General features: G+C 44.5%; 1 protein-coding gene across 1 annotated transcript; it reads left to right on the top strand.

Moving 5' to 3' along the window:
* The first annotated feature begins 5,524 nt into the window (after positions 1–5,524).
* cep83 (centrosomal protein 83) lies at positions 5,525–17,611 on the top strand. The gene is made up of 14 exons (XM_036518115.1): positions 5,525–5,601; positions 6,749–7,014; positions 9,738–9,888; positions 10,178–10,270; positions 10,752–10,883; positions 12,652–12,903; positions 13,447–13,578; positions 14,400–14,514; positions 14,900–15,044; positions 15,221–15,370; positions 15,525–15,600; positions 15,915–16,072; positions 16,943–17,072; positions 17,240–17,611. Exons 2-14 carry the CDS (start codon positions 6,836–6,838, stop codon positions 17,426–17,428), a joined length of 1,902 nt encoding a protein of 633 aa, XP_036374008.1. The 5' UTR covers positions 5,525–5,601; positions 6,749–6,835; the 3' UTR covers positions 17,429–17,611.
* Positions 17,612–18,013: the final 402 nt, after the last annotated feature.

Raw genomic sequence — 18,013 nt, 5'->3', positions numbered from 1 at the left:
TTAGAAACCAACTACCTAAGCAGTAAATTTTGTCATCTATGATGGACTAGTTTTCCAGCACATTCTTTCAGTTTTCCAATAACTTTGATTCTTTAGCATTCATTATTTGTACTAATAATCAGTTCTCTATATAATATTCATTGGGCTTAGGAGTTTAGTGCCAGATTGGGAAAAAACAACGCAGACAATGTACCCTCCAGGACCAGAGAGAAAACATTTTGTGCCTTCACTGTCATTTGATACTTTTGATACAGTTTTAAAAACCACATTATAATCAGATGTAGAAAATGACATGCAAGATACAGGAAACATTGAAACATTGAGTGACTGATTAAACGTAAATTACTACATTTAAAATATTCCATTGTTAAACTTAAATTATTGAATTAAACTGACTAAAGGAGTTTTGATAGGTGTTTATGTGCCGTTATAAAGGGGGTGTATGCATGAAAGTTATTATCACTCTAAACATGATAGATAGCAGCTACTGCTGTTTTGTAGCAAATACAAGTCTAACTAGGTGGCTTTATGACCCCTTTGGCATTTGCCATGAAAACTTTTAAATAATTGAAATAGTTCAAATTTACACCGGTGTGGTCTTCAGCTCATTCAATCATTTTTAGAGGAAAATGGCTTCTTTTTCAAATACCCCAAATGACAATCTTATTGAAATATGTGAGTGAGGTTCTTGATGAAATATAACTATATAGTCAGATGGTAGTGCCTTCAGTGGTTCAACGAAACTGTAATTAAATGTAATAAGGAGTTATTAAGGGTCATCTTACCTTCACTGACTCTTTGATGATTATATTTAACTACCATTACGAAACAATAAAAATGATCAAAATCCAGAATGCGCCGCATACAATTCCTCCAATGAAAATACCAGCAAAGCTGTATTGTGAATCTGCTGACAAAATAAAACAGACAATATAAAATAAATCTACATGCAAAAAAAAAAAAAAGATGTAAGTAGATCTACCATAATACAGACCTACAAAATAGACCTGTTGGCAAAATAAAATGGATCTACAGATCTGCAGCTACAAAATAAAACATCAACAAAAATAAAATAGATCTCTTTTTCAGATGATAACTAGACATAGATATTACCCTGTATCACTGATTGTCATCCAGAATTAGACTGCTGTATATAACCCTGGATAGGAATGCTGAAATTTGAATCACCATACCTCTGATTCCTATCCTAATTCTGAGAGGACATTGTACCTGAACCTTTTGCTTGTTGCAGGAGGAATTTTGTGACTTCATTTCCAGTGTAGGGGTTGATGTAGCGCAGGTGCAGTTTGCGTGAGTACTGGTGAGTGTCTGTATACAGAACTGTGTAGATGCTGTACAGGCCATCCGTCCCCTGGGTGATGTTAATCTTTGTGACATCACTCACAGTCTGGTTATTCATATCAGTCCATAAGACAGATGATTGTGGGAACCAGCCAGAAGAGGAGAATGACAAAGTTTTGTCTTCCTTGGAAATAAAATCCAATGTTGAGGGCCTTGCTGGAAAAGATTCAAGGCAAAATAGGAAACATAAGTCAGCAATGAATTGCAAATTAAAGAGAAGTGTAATATTTTGGCATTTTAGACAGTACATTTTTGATATTAATTGATTAATTGGTTTCATTTTTTTGTTTCATTACATTACTGGCATTTAGTAGACACTCTTTTCCAGAGTGACTTATATAAGTTACAATTTTTACAATGTCATTTATACAGCTGGATATTTACTGAGGCAATTCTGGGGTAATTAACTCACCCAAGGGTACAGAATCATTTCCCTTGCATGGAATCAACCTTTCAGTTAGGAGTCCTGCTCCTTACCACTATACTACACTGCAACCCTCACATTCAACAGCTTTATTGAGGTCCCCATGAATGCAAATAATGTACTGTAACAATAAGAAATTTATGCTCGATGAATGTTTTCCACATATACTTATGAGCATGCAGTAAACAAGTGATTTATATGTGTATCCCAACATGCATCCCTATATATGCCATGTTGTTTATATGTCAGTGAAATTTCTGCTGATGAATATTACCTTACAGAATGCATCTCCTTCCCCAGCCTGTAACACATTTGAATGTAATATGTACATGAAATGTTCTATAAAATTAATTTAGGGTGCTCCCATGGGATCACTAAGTTCAATGCTGGGCTCCTGGTGCCCTGTGGGACTTATGGAGTGGAAAATGGTAACAATAAGCATATGTATCTTAGGAGTGCATACACCCCATACTTTAATGCTGGATTAAAAATGAAAGATTGAAGGTGTTTTATACTTTTACACTTTTTAGTGTGTATTCTTACACACTAACATGTATGCAGACAGGTAACCCCCCCCCCCCCCCCTACACACACACACACTCACACAAAATATTCTAAACTCACCAGCCACAGAAAGGTTAACTCTGCCTTGGCCTGGGGAAGAGCCACAGCTCCACACCTCACAGATGTACAATCCTGCATCTTGCAACGTGAGATTCTGCATCGTTAAGCTAGCATCTCCCTCTGTGAGTTTGTAAAACAGATCAGTGCGGCTGCTGTAGGCAGGATCCTCTTTCTGCTTCTGTCCTGCCGGGTGATGTCAGTCTCAGTGATATCATTCACATTGTGGTTATTCTTATCAGTCCAAAAGATGGACTGCGGTGGGAACCAGCCAGAGGAGGAGAAGGAGGAAGCTTTGTCTTCATTGTAAATGAAATCCAACTTTGTGGGCCTTGCTGGAGAACATTTAAGACCGAAGAGGAAACATCAGTCAGTACAAAACTGTATTTCAGTTTGGTCAAATCAGTATGATAGGAATTTTATGTGGTCCATTTTCTTATATTAATTGATTCATAAGGTTGCTTTTAATGACTGGTCAGCAGTAGTGATGTTTTTGCATGTGTTGATGATGTCATAATGTAGGAGATGCTTAGCATACACAGGAAATACTTTTCCTCAGTACAAAAAGTCAGCACAAAAAGTCTGTACCGGTAATACACTTCTGTAATTATAAAGAGAATGGAGTGGGTAGTGCTAGCCAGGAGGTCCTGGTCTCAGCATCCTGTGACCAGATACCTTCAGCAATGATGCACCTATGCCCTGTTCAGTGTCTGCCTCCTGATACCCTGTGAAACATCAGAAACCATAGCATTCTGTAATGAAGTAAAATTACTGCTCTTGACATCTGCACTTGTGAAGAAAACAAAAAGTAGTGTGACATACACTGAACTTGCAAACATCGTGACTGCCCTGAATACAACTATCTAATAAGACACCCAATAAATTAGCTAAGCAACACCAAGAAAAATCAATGTTGGTAGCAGGTTCTTAAACACTAAGCTCTAATGCACTTGTATGCTGGGAAATGTATAAGCCAATGCAATGGACAGACAATAAACTGCATGAAATGGTTTGACTGGGATCTCTGGCCATTTTCCATCACAAAATGAAGACCCACAATTTAGAGAAAGTACAGCATGTTGAGAGTCTTACAACCAGGAAAGAGAACGAAAAAGGAAAACAAACTTTGCCTTACATGACTGTACTCTGGAGGTGTGAATCAGAATCAGCATTAGAAGCATAGGTTCATGTCTGACATTCAAATCTGCTGCTTTTCTCCCTCTCCCATGGTTACACTGCAGTACAGACAACAGCACAAGCAGCTGAGCACTTACACAACTTTATCCTCAAAGTACCAGGCAATTACTGCTCTCTCACAATGCCACCATATGTTTGTAGTTTGATGTGAACAGTTATACTACTGTATATCACTTGTCTGTCTCTCACTTCCCCTCACCACTGCTTTAGTAGTGGCATCTACTGTCAGGCAATCTGCAGAAGCAGAAATGAAAAGGGCTTAATGTGACATTCAGTCAAGCTACATGACATTTAGTGAAAGCTGGGGAAATTCACAGCGAAAGAAGGCAATTGATAGAATCAGACTTTTAGACCTTGTATTTGTGTTTTTAATCCATATTTCAGGGTGAAAATGAGGGCTATTGATTGCCTGTTTGCTATTCTGGCCCTAGAATGGCTTGTGGCTCTAGTGGTCTGACCTCTCCATCCCTGGAGCTGCAGTCTAGAGTGTGGAGGTGCTGCTCCGCACTGGAAATGAGTCATTCAGTCACTCTTACAGTAGGGTGGAGAGTGGGGAGGAGAGGCCATGGGCCTCTGAGGTAAACATAACATTACCTGGTACCCAAGTAAAGACAGGGTTCACGCCTTGCATTTGTGTTTTGTGGGCTAACAGTCACCAATGTCATTGTCATCATCACTATCAACTAGATGAGTTGAGAGAACATGAAGGGTTAATTCACACAAATACTAAGAAGTCTATGGGAATTATTATTATGCATGGAATAGCTCAACAGGATTCATACCCGGATCAGTGTTCTATTCCAGACTTGAAATAGTGCTGGAAAATTATTTTCTAGGTGAGAAACAACCAAAGCATTTGAAGGAGCTGTGCATAATATGACAGAATAAGTGCTTTCACAGAGAGTGAAAAAATGTATTCAGAGAGGAAGCAGAATGAGCCGAAAAATATTCCATGTTTTTATTAAAATTGGAGCAGGTCATAATACAATAATACATAATCCAGTAAAAACTCTGTGGAGAGATACTGTATGTACAAAGAAATATGAGACTGCAGGAGTTGGTCAGTATAAGAAGTCAAATTTGCAAAGTTAAAGGAAAGGGTGACAGGAATGCACCTATTAGAAGGTCTGTCTCTTTAAGACTTTGGAATCTGACAGGAAGTCTGAGAATCAGAACAGAGAAATGATCTATTCAGTTATGGTGACATGCTGTGAGTGTTCTGTTGAAAAATGGCTGCTGTATATCACACAGGTGGGTGTTACAGTGGTGATTGAGGTGAGCCCCCCACTTCACTGTAAAGTGCTTTGACTACATGGACAGGTCAGTGCTATGTAAAATGAATCCATTATTATGATTAGAAAGGGGGAGAGAACTGTGCAAAGCCATTACAGTAATCAACAACACAAAGTCACATTCACAGTAGTCTCATTTTTTGGAATCATAACCTATAGCATTATGATAAATCAGAGACCAGAACTCAGAAGTTTCAGTAAGTATGGCAATGCTAGTGAACATTTCTTGTGGTTTTAAATTTAAATGTAACAGGGGGAAAGTTTTAAAAAGTCAGATGTATTAAATCAATGGTAATTCATAATGGGATTTTTTTATTGGTCATTCTAAATAAAATTTTGTTAAAGTGGGTTTTTGTACACTGTTGTTTTAGCCCTTGCCTTTTAATGAATGCATTTTAATTATCTGCTTTGTTTCATCAACACATTGTGTATAATCTTTTTCCCCACTTTTTACTGTCTCAATTATGTATTTGTTCCACAGTAATTTGCAAATTACGATTGTTTTAAGAATCGCACAGTGCCTCCAAATAAAATGTTTAATACCCCTCATAACCACTAGAGGTCGCCTATGTTTTGACCCAATATATTAGACCGCTAAACTTCCTGTCAGTTGGAGATTCCCGTGATTCCCTGGCGCAATTCACACAAGCCGCTGTTACGGAAGGGAAAGGGTATCAGCCCACTAGCCTGCCAGGTCTGCAGCAGGTAAGGGAGACGGTTTCAGAAGACCAGACTCTTCAAATATGGGTTATTCAGTAAAAGAGAGAAAGGGTGCATGCATATATCCACACGTAGCTAGCTAATGCTATGTATGTCTTGTAGGATCTCAGTGTGTTATTTGTTGTTATCGATACGTTAGCAAGCAAGCTAACTAGCTACATGGCTGGCGATAGGGAATATGTGCAGGCGGGAATTAAAGCGCCATTTTTAAATACAGAGAAGTGACAGATGAAAACAGCACAGTCAGTGATGTGTAGCCGCTGACACTGAAAGTTTATTTTACTTTTGTCGTAACTGCAGCATGTTGTTGCTGACATAAGATCCAATCTGGCTAGCGTTAACTACGGTTAGCTTGCTAGTTGCCTGGACAACCTGCCTTGTGGTGCTTTGCTAGTTATCTCCGCAGTTACGCTAACTACTTTAACTGACTAACGTGAGATACCGGCCTTGTTGGTATAACCGTTATATATTATTTTGGTTAAAATGAGTTTGCTAGCAAAGGAAGAGCAAACTGCCAGCGTGTCTCAAAATACGGTCATCTTTTTGTGGCAGTCATTTTCACTGGCAACTGCAAGACGGTTAGTTAGCCAGATAGCGTCTTCTAATCTGATATGATGTAGATTTGTGTAACTAGCCAGCCAGATACCTAGCTAACGTTTGCTACACTAAAAGACGACACAAAGCACAATCCATGATGATACACACTGTATTCCCTTGATACTGCGTATCCACAACACAGTGATATGAATAACTGGAGACATGTATGTATTGTATGTGAAATGCAGGTAGCTATCCAGCTGCTGTGCTAACCTTAAAGTAGTGAATGCTGAACTAATTTAGCAATTTAGGGGCGATCAACTACAGAATATCATTCCAATACAAGTACAGAAAATGGCTAAACAGTCGAGCTTTCCTTTCCATAAGCAGTGGACGCCCAGTGATTCTAAAATCTCCTCTGGACTGCGTGAATACGCCTTGATTTTGAATGTCACAGATCGCACTGCTGCCTGCACCGATTTGTTCATTTAGCTACACGCGTGTGGACTAACGCTAGGTATACTTTGCGAAGAGGAAACGAACTGTTATGCTGTTGATAGACCCACCACATTTTTCGTTTTGTCTATCGCTAAAGATGCGTTGACCCACCGAAAGGAGGATCCCCATCACGGGAGACCTTGTTTTACGCCGAGGGACCCCTCTCTCTCCTGGGGGAGGAAAGATGAACCCCTCCGCCATGGCGCAGTCGGCCCCGCTGTTCCCAAACCTAAGCGCCAGCACCAGCAAGCCGGCCGCCGCGCTGGGCTCCGACATGGAGCTGCAGAAACTGTTAATTGATGAGAGGATGAGATGTGAGCACCACAAGACCAACTACCAGACGCTCAAGGCAGAGCACACCAGGTATTGGCTCACCTATATCAGCAGGATATGTTTAATTCGATGACAGCATATGACATAGTATATAATAGCACATTAATAATAAAAATTAACAATTTACATTGAGGTTTCTCTGTGAATAATTGAATCGCATTTGTAAGGTGGGAACGGGAGATGTCTGGCAATGTATAGACCATGGCATGCAATACAAGAGACCATTGTTCAAATAGCCATCCCGACAATGTATGGACTGCGGCACGCAAAAGTAAACATTCTCAGGCCAAAATGGCAGCCAAGCGGCTGAGGAATATATCCCCACTCCTCCACACAAAGGAACCCCATGACAGGATGAGGCACCACTGATAAGGAGACTCAGAGGGCATGAGATCTTTATGACCCCAGATCCTTCAGGGACCCTCCCTCCTGACCAGTGGTGAAATTACAGTCCTCAGTTATAAACTATTTCTGTATATTCTGTTCGGTTTGAGGTATATATGTCTTGTTTGATCTCATTTTGATCCATACAGTGCGAGTAGCAAAGTGGTGATAGTTCTATAACAGTAGGAGGTCTCCTAACTATTGTTCTGGGAATTAGCTCAGAAAACTAAAATGGTGCACACCATTGCGCATGCCTCAGATAATGGGACACGAATAAACACCAGCACTAATCAATTACCTTGGAATGACAAAACATATCGGGGCCCTTCCCATGATCTTATCTCCTGTGCTGATCAACTTTCTTTTGTTGTTTGGGTATATAGAGGGAAAGAGTTTTGCACTCGAGGAGCCCCGTCAGCACAGACTCCTGCGCACCAAGCGTATAGCCATGTGACTCCGTGTAGGGAGCACCGTCCGCATGGACTCCTGCACACCAAACGTATAGCCATGTGACTCCGTATAGGGAGCACCAACAGCACGGACTCCTGCGCACCAAACGTATAGCCACGTGACTATAGGTATGTGTAATTATCATTTGCACCATACCATACTGCCTGTTGTAATCCTGAAATGTCAACTGATTGGGATGATTCTGATTAATGAAAGTATTAGTGTTAACCTCTGTTTGATTTCTCATTTGACCAATTTTAATGACGCACAGAGCAGGATTTGAAACCGTACCACTCGAAACCCATTGATACTTGCGCTCGGTCAGTCTTAAGTATTGCACTATTCTGACGAGTCTGCAGTCCCTAGATAGGCCGCCTAAATGGCAGCGAGTTATTTTAAATGTGCTGGTATGGTATCCTACGTTGTGGACTATGTAGTCTGATCACCTACAAGCCAAAGCGAACTGAGAATTTCTGGGTTGCCAGTTAGAATTGAGAATTGGGGAACTAAGGCATAGGTTAATATAAAATGGAGTCAGATTTAGTTATTAGATAAGCAGACTTTAACATCATTACTTACAAAGACGCAAACGCACGCATCTGCCTTCAACAGCTGCCACTTCCCTCATTGGTTGTCCTGTCCTACACATTTGAATATCTTGCAATGCATATGAATACTCAATAAAAGGGGAATATGAATACTTAGAAAGCACTGGAGCTCTCTGACAGTGATACTGGTAAAATTTTGGCTACTGCTCTGGGTCATGTTGGCCACCCCCCTGCCCTAGACGTTAATGACAACTGGTCCTGACAGCTCTGAGTCACTCGCAGAGAAAGCAGTGGGGCTGTGTGGTCACACTGGACAACATCGTGGCAGCAGGTATTTGGGCTGTTGAGTGGCATCACTTGAGGTCTGCATTTCTTTGTGTGCTGTTACCCAGAGGTGTGGCTTACTCTGAGATGTCCCAGGTGGGTCTGACATCATACACGGAATGAAAGCAGCTGTTGTTCCAGCATATAGTTAACAAGCTGCTTTTCAGATGAGACTGGTGGTGTATTTGAATTTCAAAACTGAAGTTTGCAGCACAGTCATCTCCAATGATTCTCTTTCCAGTCAGTAGAAAGGACATGGCATTTGTCCATATTTCTCAGATCCAATGATGAGAGTTGAAAAGAATCTCAGATGTTAAAATACCCCTCGTGGTTCAAATTTTTGATGAATTGCTTCGAGCTTACTAATGGCTGTACCCTGTGAAATGATTCTGAATATTTGTTAGATTTTTGGTTTGTTTTACACAAGTGTCACTGTGGTTGGGGCTTTTGGTTCTAATATAGTGTCTGTCCCTGTGAGTTGACTGGATATTCCTCAGTGAATAAATTTGCTGAAGCAAATGTGTATTTTCTTGTGTACATGTGAATGTGCATGTTGCTGTCTGCATCTGAGTGTGTGGGGTTGTGTGTACTTGGGTGATCATGTGTGTTCCTGTGTGTGTAGACCTTGGTGATTGTGTGTATTCCTTAGTGTATACCTTGGTGATTCTGTGTGTTCCTTGGTTACCGTGAGGGTTCCTGTGTGTTTCTTGGTGACCATGTGCATGTGTGTATTCCCTTGTGACCGTGTGTGTTTCTGTGTGTGTTCCTTGGTGGCGGGTGTTCCTTTGTGACCATGTATTTCTGTGTGTTTCTTGGTGGCTGTGTGTTCCTGTGTGCGTGTGTTTGTGTTCCTCGGTGACTGGGAGCGTTCCTGAGTGTTTCTTGGTGACCATGAGTGCTTCTGTGTGTTTCTTGGTTGACTGTGTGCATTACACTGTGTGTTCCTTGTTGAATGTGAGCGCTCGAGTGTGTGTCTCTCTGGTGCCCGCGTACGTTCCTGTGTGTGTGCCTTGTTGACCATGTATGTTCCTGGGTGTGTTCTTGCAGGTTACAGGGTGAGTTCACACGGGCGCAGGATGAGCTGAAGCGGTTGCTCAGTGAGAGGCAGAGCACTCAGGAGAAGCATCAGCTGCTGCTGGCAGAGCTGCAGGGGGAGCTGCTGGACAAGACCAGGGAGCTGGAGGAGCTCAGGATGCAGGTACTGCAATGTGCTAGAGCAGCATCTGCTGTACTGTACTATACTGTGTTAGAGCAGCATTTACTGTACTGTACTAGAGCAGCATCTGCTCTACTATTCTGTATGGTGCTAGAGCAGCAGGTACTGTTCTGTTCTCTATTGTACTAGAACAGCAGGTATGTTGTTATTTTGTGCGTGGTATTGTGTTACTATGATATGATGCTGAGTGCAGGTAGGTTATGATGTTGCATGTGTGGGTATGTTATGATCTTGTGAGCTGAGATGATGTTAAGCCGTGTGCCACTGTCAGGCCCTCACCCCTCAGAAGCTGGAGCTGCTGAGAGCTCAGATTCAGCAGGAGCTGGAGGGCCCTGTGAGGGAACGCTTCAACAAGCTGGAGGAGGTGAGCTTACCCCTGCAGCACTGCCATTACCGTAACTGTCTCGCCTCTCACTGTCTGCTGCAGCACTTACTGATCTGTGTCCATTGCTACTGTCATTGCCATTACACTTACTGTTCTGTCTATTTAGCATCGTCATCGCTGTAACACTTACCACCCTGTCTCTATTACAGTCATTGCCATAACAGTGTAGTCTCTAACATTGTCATTTCTTTAACACTTGCCACTCGCTGACCCATTTCTGCTGTAATGTACTCTGATCTCTGCATCACCGCTGTAACTGTTCACTGCACAGCATTGAAAAGTGTGGAACTCGGGCCCATAGCAATGACTGAATGCTTCTACAGTGAAATGAAGGGGAAGGCAAGCAGATACTCATACAATCTCTTTACTACTGTCTTCATCAATATTCCGTTTAACAGCTGTGAGCAATGTAGTATTTTAGATGCACTTGCCTTTGTTTATGCTGCTATTTTGTTTTTAGGAAACTGAGAAGTACAGGTCAGAGTTCAACAAACTGCGGTATGAGTATACTTTCTTGAAGTCCGAGTTTGACCACCAGAGGGAGGAACATGCTCGTGTTCTTGAAGAGAGGAAGATTCGCTTTGATGCTGAGGTAGGCTCTGCATGCAGTGACCACACTAAGCTAAATCATTGCATTACGAGCAAAGGGGAGAAAATGCTAACTTTCATTCAAAGGAAGTGGTGAAAGTGTATTGTGTGTAGGCTTGGGTTGTTGAGTGATATAGTCAAATACCACTGGTGTGTCAGCAGACTCATGGTTGTTTGTTTCAAATAACATTTTCTTTTCATGAAATGATTCCGTCTGTATTCAAATACAGTTTCACCGTACATCCCCACTTAAGAAAACTGCTGTTAAGGCCACAGTCGCCCTCCTGTAACATAACATCTGCAGTCACATTCAGAATGCTGGGAGCCACAAGAATAATGTGTCTTATTTGCCCCTCTGCAGTCTCACTCAGCAAAGAGTAAGAATGAGTGATGCTGTAATTTTTTTTTATTGATTTTAATTTTTTAATATTTTGACACGAATTGGTGACATTAACCCTGATCTTCTGCTTGGCAAGGTTATCAAAGCTGATGTGTCTGCAGTTAGTGAAGCAGCAGACTTACCTTTATGGGGTCTGCGGCTGAGACCTGTGTGTGCACCTGAGACCCCCAGCCAATGCCTTTTTCCCAGGTTGTCAATATCTGAACCTGATTGCTCATTTGTTTACTGCTCTGTATCATGCCACTTTGCACTACATGTACATTTGGACACTGTAAATACCTGAACCTGTTTTTGCTCATTTGTTTATTGTTCTCTATCTCATCTTTTTGCACTACATGTACAGTTGTTTGTTCATTTGTTGTTTTTTATTGTTTACTACTATATTGCACATTATAATATATTATATTTATTGTAATGTTTTTTCTATCTATACTTCTTTGCCTACCTTTCTGCTGCTGTTAACACCCAAATTTCCCCACCTGGGGATCAGTAAAGTGTTATCTCATCTTATCTTATCTTGCTAAGGGTGTGTGGCTGCTATCTTTCAGACCACTGTGCGGGTTTTTTTTTTCTTTTCACTTCTGTGCATCAGGGTGATTCTTCACTTATTTTAAGCTTTGTGTTGTCCCGGTTACTGCGCTTACAAACAAGAAGTGGTGACTGCCTCTGCAAAACTCTCCTCTTCCTGTCAGCTTGTTCACTTCTCATAGAGTACCTTGCACTTAGGCTAGTACTGAGCTGTAGTGTCTTCATACACACTCTACATATGGAAATATGTGCAATTCAGTATGCCGTTGATCAAATCAATATATTCCCAGCAGTTGGAGCTGGCCACCATTGTATACTAGGCACAATGTGGGAGTGCACAGAAGCAAGTGAATTTGTTTGTTTTTTTTTTTATTTGGCAAACACTTTTTCCCCTTTATTTCCCCAAACCCAGTGTCCTTAGTTGCTAACCCTAATGCTGAAACCACTTCTGTCAATGGGAGAGGCAGACGTCTTTACACATTGCATCTCCCATGCTAAGCTTGCGCATACATGAGATAAAGGAGAACAGTTCGTGTAACAGCTGCATGCAGTGAGAACTGCATGCACGCACTCAACCACCAGGGGCTGCTAATGTACAATTGAGCAGACTATAGCCCCTGGCTGATCTACCCTATCCTACTCTTCAGTGAAACGAAGCCAGTTTGTTCTGCTGCTGTGGAATCCTGGCCATCGTTGGCTCAGTACACGGCTGAGGTTGAACCCAGGCCCACCAGGAAGCTGATTTTTTTTCTTTTTTTGTGAGGTAATTTATTCCTTGTTTCTATGTGTGTGCTTATTTGCGTGTGCTTGTGGGCACATGTGTGTGCACTGGTACCCGTCCCAGATATCCCGGTTGGAGAAAGATAAGGAGGACCTGAGTGCGCAGCTGCTGAGCTCAGACCCGTCCCGGGACAGCAAGCGCGTGGAAGTCCTCCTCCGGGACAAGGCCCAGCTACACCTGCGGCTCAAAGGCCTGGAGGCCGAGGTAGCGGAGCTCCGAGCCGAGAGGGACAGCTCCGGCACGCAGGCCGAAAATGTTCAGAGGATCCAGGTCCGCCAGCTAGCTGAGTCCCAGGCTGCTGTCAAGGCCCTGGAGGTACGAGCCAGGCAGCTCTTTATTATGCTGTGCGAAGATGCTTGGCTTTGTACACAAGCAACTGAACACAGCGGTCATTCACATTCAAGTGCTAAAGCTCCGCTACACAATGAAAATTCATGATAAAGCTCAAAGGCACACGTAGACAGTCATACACTATATGACATCATATGACCATGCTCAGACAAAGTACACATACAGATTTGAATGTATTGCTTGTAGCTGCCCAATGCTAGTCATTTCTTCTTGAATCATATAGGAATGATGAAGTAATGCTTTAAAATGGCAGTGATTAGAGCTGTCCCCTTTTCCTTATTACTGCTGTGTTTATGACTGTACTGCCGTAGAGAAGTGTAGTAGACACTGAATACTCAGGCATGTACACTTACAGGTGTATGTGTATGTATGTGTGTATATGTCTGTGTGTGCACATGTGTACGTCTGTGTGTTTGTGTATGGGTGTATGTGTGTGTGTGTATGTGTGTATATGTCTGTGTGTGTGGTACATGTGCGTGCGCATGGTGTGTGTTCGGCGTTCCCCAGGCGGAGAAGCAGTCGCTGCGCCTGCAGCTGGAGCGTCTGGAGGGTGAGCTGCGGCTCAGCCATGAGCAGAACTCCCAGCTGACCGGCCGGCTGCACAAGGCCGAGCGTGAGGTCAGCCTGCTGAGCAGCCAGGTGAGCCCCGTCCCCTCGCCCTTGGTCAGTACGCGCCAGTGTTTCCTCTGTGACAACCAGCACTGCGGCGCAGGCTCTCTACATGCTCACACCATCACCACACGCAACCAACCAGCCCAGCGCTCTGCGCAAAGTACAGCCCCAAAATATAGCACGTGGCCTCTAGCTACTGTAAACACCTCCTGTAACTGTCTCACCACAGTATTGTGGTTGACACTACAAATACTGTCACTTTCAAGATGCATTTTTAAATTGTGTGTCACGTTACATTACAGTTGCTTAGCATAGGCTCCTTTCCAGAGCAACTTATTTTATTTATTCATACAGCTATGTTTTCCACAGGCAATTCAGGTTAAGTACCTTACACCATTGCTTAGCATCATGTATTCAGTGCTAGCTAATCCAGATCTCACCTGACTCATCGTTGTAAACAAGCTTTTAGGTTTTAAGCCCTTTCCTGTGTCCATCTCCACAGCTCATGTAGTTAACTTGATTTCACATTTGAGGTATATTTACTAAAGCCTATGTGATTTTTACAGTCGTAATAAAATGGGAACCTGATGCGACACTCATAGGTGGCAGTGTGGGGCGGCAGTGTAGCATAGTGGTAGGGAGCAGGGCTTGTAATCAAAGGTTGCTGGTTTGATTCCCTGCTGGAGCACTGCAGTTGTACCCTTGGGCAAGGTAATTAACCCACAGTTGTCTCCATAAATATCCAGCTATATAAATGAATAACATGTAACCTATGTAAATGACAATAATGTAATGTAATGTAAGACGGTTTCAGGCAAGTTTTGTTCTGTGACGTGTGTGTGCCACAGGTGGAGCAGATGAAGCACTCCCACAAGCTGGAGGTGTCCAATGTGAAGCTGGAGAGCGTTAGGGCCAGGGGGGAGCTGGAGAGGGAGAGGGACGCCCTGCAAAGCCAGATAGAAGGTGACTGTTCACAGGCACTGTACGCTTTTTACAGACTGTGGCAGTGCAGATCTGCCTCTCCCTAAGTTCAGGTGTGCTGTATCGACAGGGGTAAGCTGAAGGCATATATCCGAAGCAGTCACATGCAGCACAAGGCAAACTGTTACAACTATGGTGCATTATAGAGCATGAATATACTTGTGCACAGATACTGTGTGTGTAATGTAGACGGTATATTTACTTTGTCTCTCACACACACACCTGCTGAATGCCCTATTTCCCATTTTGTTCTGTCCTTCTCCCTCCCTCTCTTTATCCCCCTGCCTCTCTCTCTCTCTCTCTCTCTCTCTCTCTCTCTCTCTCTCTCTCTCTCTCTCTCACTGGCTCTCTGCCCTCCCCCTCACAGGGCTGCAGGGGGACCTGGAGGTCCTGAAGGAGACGGTGGAGCGAAATAAGGAGCTCCTGGTGGAGAAGGAGCGTGAGGTGATCCGCAGAGTGCAGGCCGCACGAGAGGAAGAGTTTCACAAGATGGCTGCCATTCAGGAGGAGAAGTGAGGACATCTATCTCTCTGCAATAATTTCTGCAGTTGAAATAATGACCGTTTTGGCCAGATGAACTGGCGTTCTTCCCCTGCTCTTGAGAAACCATGATGCTACTATTGAGAAACCTTGCCTCTGCTCTTACAACTGTAAAACACTCTGTGCGTGTCTCTGTGACTGTGTGCAGGCTGGAGCTGGAGAACCGCATGTCTGAGCTGGAACAGCAGAGGGCGTTGCAGGAGGCGGCAGAGAGCTCGCTGAAGGAGGAGTGGGAGGGCCGAGTCCGGTCTGCCCAACTAGGCGAAGAGACTGCCAGGAGGGAGGTGCAGAGCCTGAGGTGGGCAGTCTGACTCTCTGACCCCTCTCTGACCCCCTGAACCCTGATCCCCACCCGGCCATAGGCTGGGGATGGCCCACATCTACCCTGCCTGCAGCTGCTGAGCTCAGCGGAACTGAACCGCGGCTGCGTGTGTCTGTGTCCTGTCTCTCAGGTCCAAGGTGCAGCAGCTGGTGCTTCAGCTGGAGGAGCTGGAGAGAGAGAAGGTGGAAAATGGGAACCTCAGACAGGTATGGAGCCCCCACTGTCACTCACGCGCCAGGTGAAGCAGCTTTTAGGAGAAGGAAATGAGTCCCAAAGGGTGATCAAGGGCCGTCAGGCTGGTTTACAGAGGCCTTGATTAAGATATTCAAATATGGATTTAAGTGATGGTTCTCCTCTGCAGCCACTCCTGAGGTTTGTGTAGAAGCGCTCTGGCCAGCAACAACTGTAACACTTTGAAATCTGTAAACCTGTTTTATGGGAGTGTTCCTCTCTCCTGTGTGTGTGTGTGTGTGTGTGTGTGTGTGTGTGTGTGTGTGTGTGTGTGTGTGTGGTTCCTCAGAGGAACCAGGAGCTGAACATGCAGCTGGGCACTCTGGCTCACTCTGAGAGCGAGCTGCTGGAGGCCAACCACAGGCTGCGGGATGCTGCAGACAGGCTGAAGGAGGAGCTGAGGAACGCGCGTTGCCAGGCCGAGAGGGCCCAGCACGAGGCCGAGAGGTACGGCACGCCACGCCCCAACCGACCGTGTGCTGACCACGCCCTGACCACGCCACACTCATGCCCTGGCCATCTCAGACAACCCTGACTGCTAACATACATACATGTCTGTTGTACACACACACACACACAGACACACAGACACACCATGCATGAGTGTAACGAGCAGAACCGTCAGTGCTGACTTCCTCTCTGAAACCGGTGGGTGGTGGGTGGATACTGATACTGGAGCCAGCTGTGGAGCCCCGCAAATAAGGGGAAGTTGCAAGCCCAGCCAGACAGCTTCCAGCTCATCGGGTTTCTAGTCAGCACTAGTGTTCAGCATGCAGGGGTCACTCGCAGCCACCAGAGCAGGCCATGGCTGTGATTCAAACGCACACACTTGCACACTGAGCATGCTCTGCACGCAGCGGGGTGAGAAACGGTGCGAGAGAACACAATGATACGGACGCCCACGCACCTCCAACTCCAGATGAGAGATCTTAATGACGGTTCCTCCAGCAGATAGTGAAAGAGGATATTGCCGGAGACACAGATGTGTATTTCGAGAGAGTTTTAATTTTTCTCTCTGCTTGTGAGGTGTTGCAAGCTGTAGCAGATTGATAGGCCTGTCTGCATTACGGCTGTATGGCTGTATGAATTTTGTGGTCTTTATAACAGAATCGTTGTATTATCCTCAGTGTTGTGCTACTTTGAAGTGGTCATCCTCTCTTGGTGACACCTCTGTACTCCCACTCCCCACCTCCCCAGCAATGTGGAAGCCCTTTTGCATTTGCTCTCTCCCGTCCCTCTCTAGTACGCTTTTGTGATGCTGAGTCTCCATCTCTGTGCCCACTGGTGTCCGACCTGTGCTCTCTGGCTCCCCCGCAGGGCGCTGGAGGAGCGGCGTGTGGAGTGGCTGGAAGAGAAGCACAAGCTACAGGAGAGGGACGCTGAGCTGCAGGAGAAGTACAGCCAAGCCAAGGAGCGGCTGCACCGGGCAGCGCTGGCCCAAAAGAAGGTAGGGAGCTGCACAGCGCAGTCATGTCAGGGAACTGCACAGCGTGGTCGCCTCAGGCCTCATCGCCTCATGTACAGGAGTTTATTTGAAGACCATGAAGAAGACCGTGAGTGTGGTTGTGTTTGGTCTCAAATGAGGACCATGAGTGTGGTTGTGTTTGCTTTCAGAGGAAGACCATGAGTGAGAACAAAGAGAAGAGGCTCTATGATAAAATCCAGCTGCTGGAGGCCAAAATCTCCGAGCTGGAGCTGGAGACAAGCGCAGCAAACAAGTACCAGCCTTTACACTATTCTGCTGAACAAGGGAACTGCTCAGACACACAGCTCACAGTTTGCAGGGGGTCCATTTTATTTTAAGAAGTTTTGTCAATTTGTACTTCAGTTAGTAGTGCTTGTGGTTGTCTTCCTGTGACTTCCTGCAGCACATGATGAACTGTCCCAGCGGTAGCTTATTACTCAAATAAGATCTTCACAGCAAGTGCTACACCCATCCTGATGCAAACGTGATTTTCACACCCAACACTCTAAAGCATATATATATACCACCCTGTCTCTATGACCATATGCGCTAAACAGCGAATCACACCGGTGTGACCGTACGCACCAAAGGGTTAAAACCCTCATTTCTCCCTGTTGTCAGGAAGGAGGCAGAAGGGGAAGTTATGTGCACTGTGCTGTGCAGTGAAATGAACGATACAGAGATACAGCTCTGTCAGTTCAGCATGATGCCCATTGTTATGGCCTGTGGGAACCTTAGCTCTCAAGGAGGAATGTGGTGTCCACAGAATTCCCTGAGCTCCAGGACAGCCCACCTGTATAGACTGTCCTCTCCTGTGTTCCGTACTCCCCTCCCTCCCCCAGGAAGCCAGCGTACTCTGAGGAGCAGGCCCATCTCCACCGCCGCCTGAAGGAACTCCAGCGCAGACACAGCGAGTTCCGCCG

This window comes from Megalops cyprinoides, chromosome 23, assembly GCF_013368585.1.
Source record: "Megalops cyprinoides isolate fMegCyp1 chromosome 23, fMegCyp1.pri, whole genome shotgun sequence".
NCBI lineage: Eukaryota > Metazoa > Chordata > Actinopteri > Elopiformes > Megalopidae > Megalops > Megalops cyprinoides.
The sequence above is the reverse complement of the archived record's forward strand: the minus strand, read 5'-3'. Positions and strand labels throughout refer to the sequence as shown.

Bases quoted from the DNA above. Each gene is read 5' to 3' on its own strand.
- cep83 (XM_036518115.1), top strand. From the start codon at position 6,836: ATGAACCCCTCCGCCATGGCGCAGTCGGCCCCGCTGTTCCCAAACCTA. The intron at 12,904-13,446 runs GTACGAGCCAGG...GGCGTTCCCCAG, and splicing joins CTGCTGTCAAGGCCCTGGAG to GCGGAGAAGCAGTCGCTGCG. The intron at 15,601-15,914 runs GTATGGAGCCCC...GTGGTTCCTCAG, and splicing joins AAAATGGGAACCTCAGACAG to AGGAACCAGGAGCTGAACAT.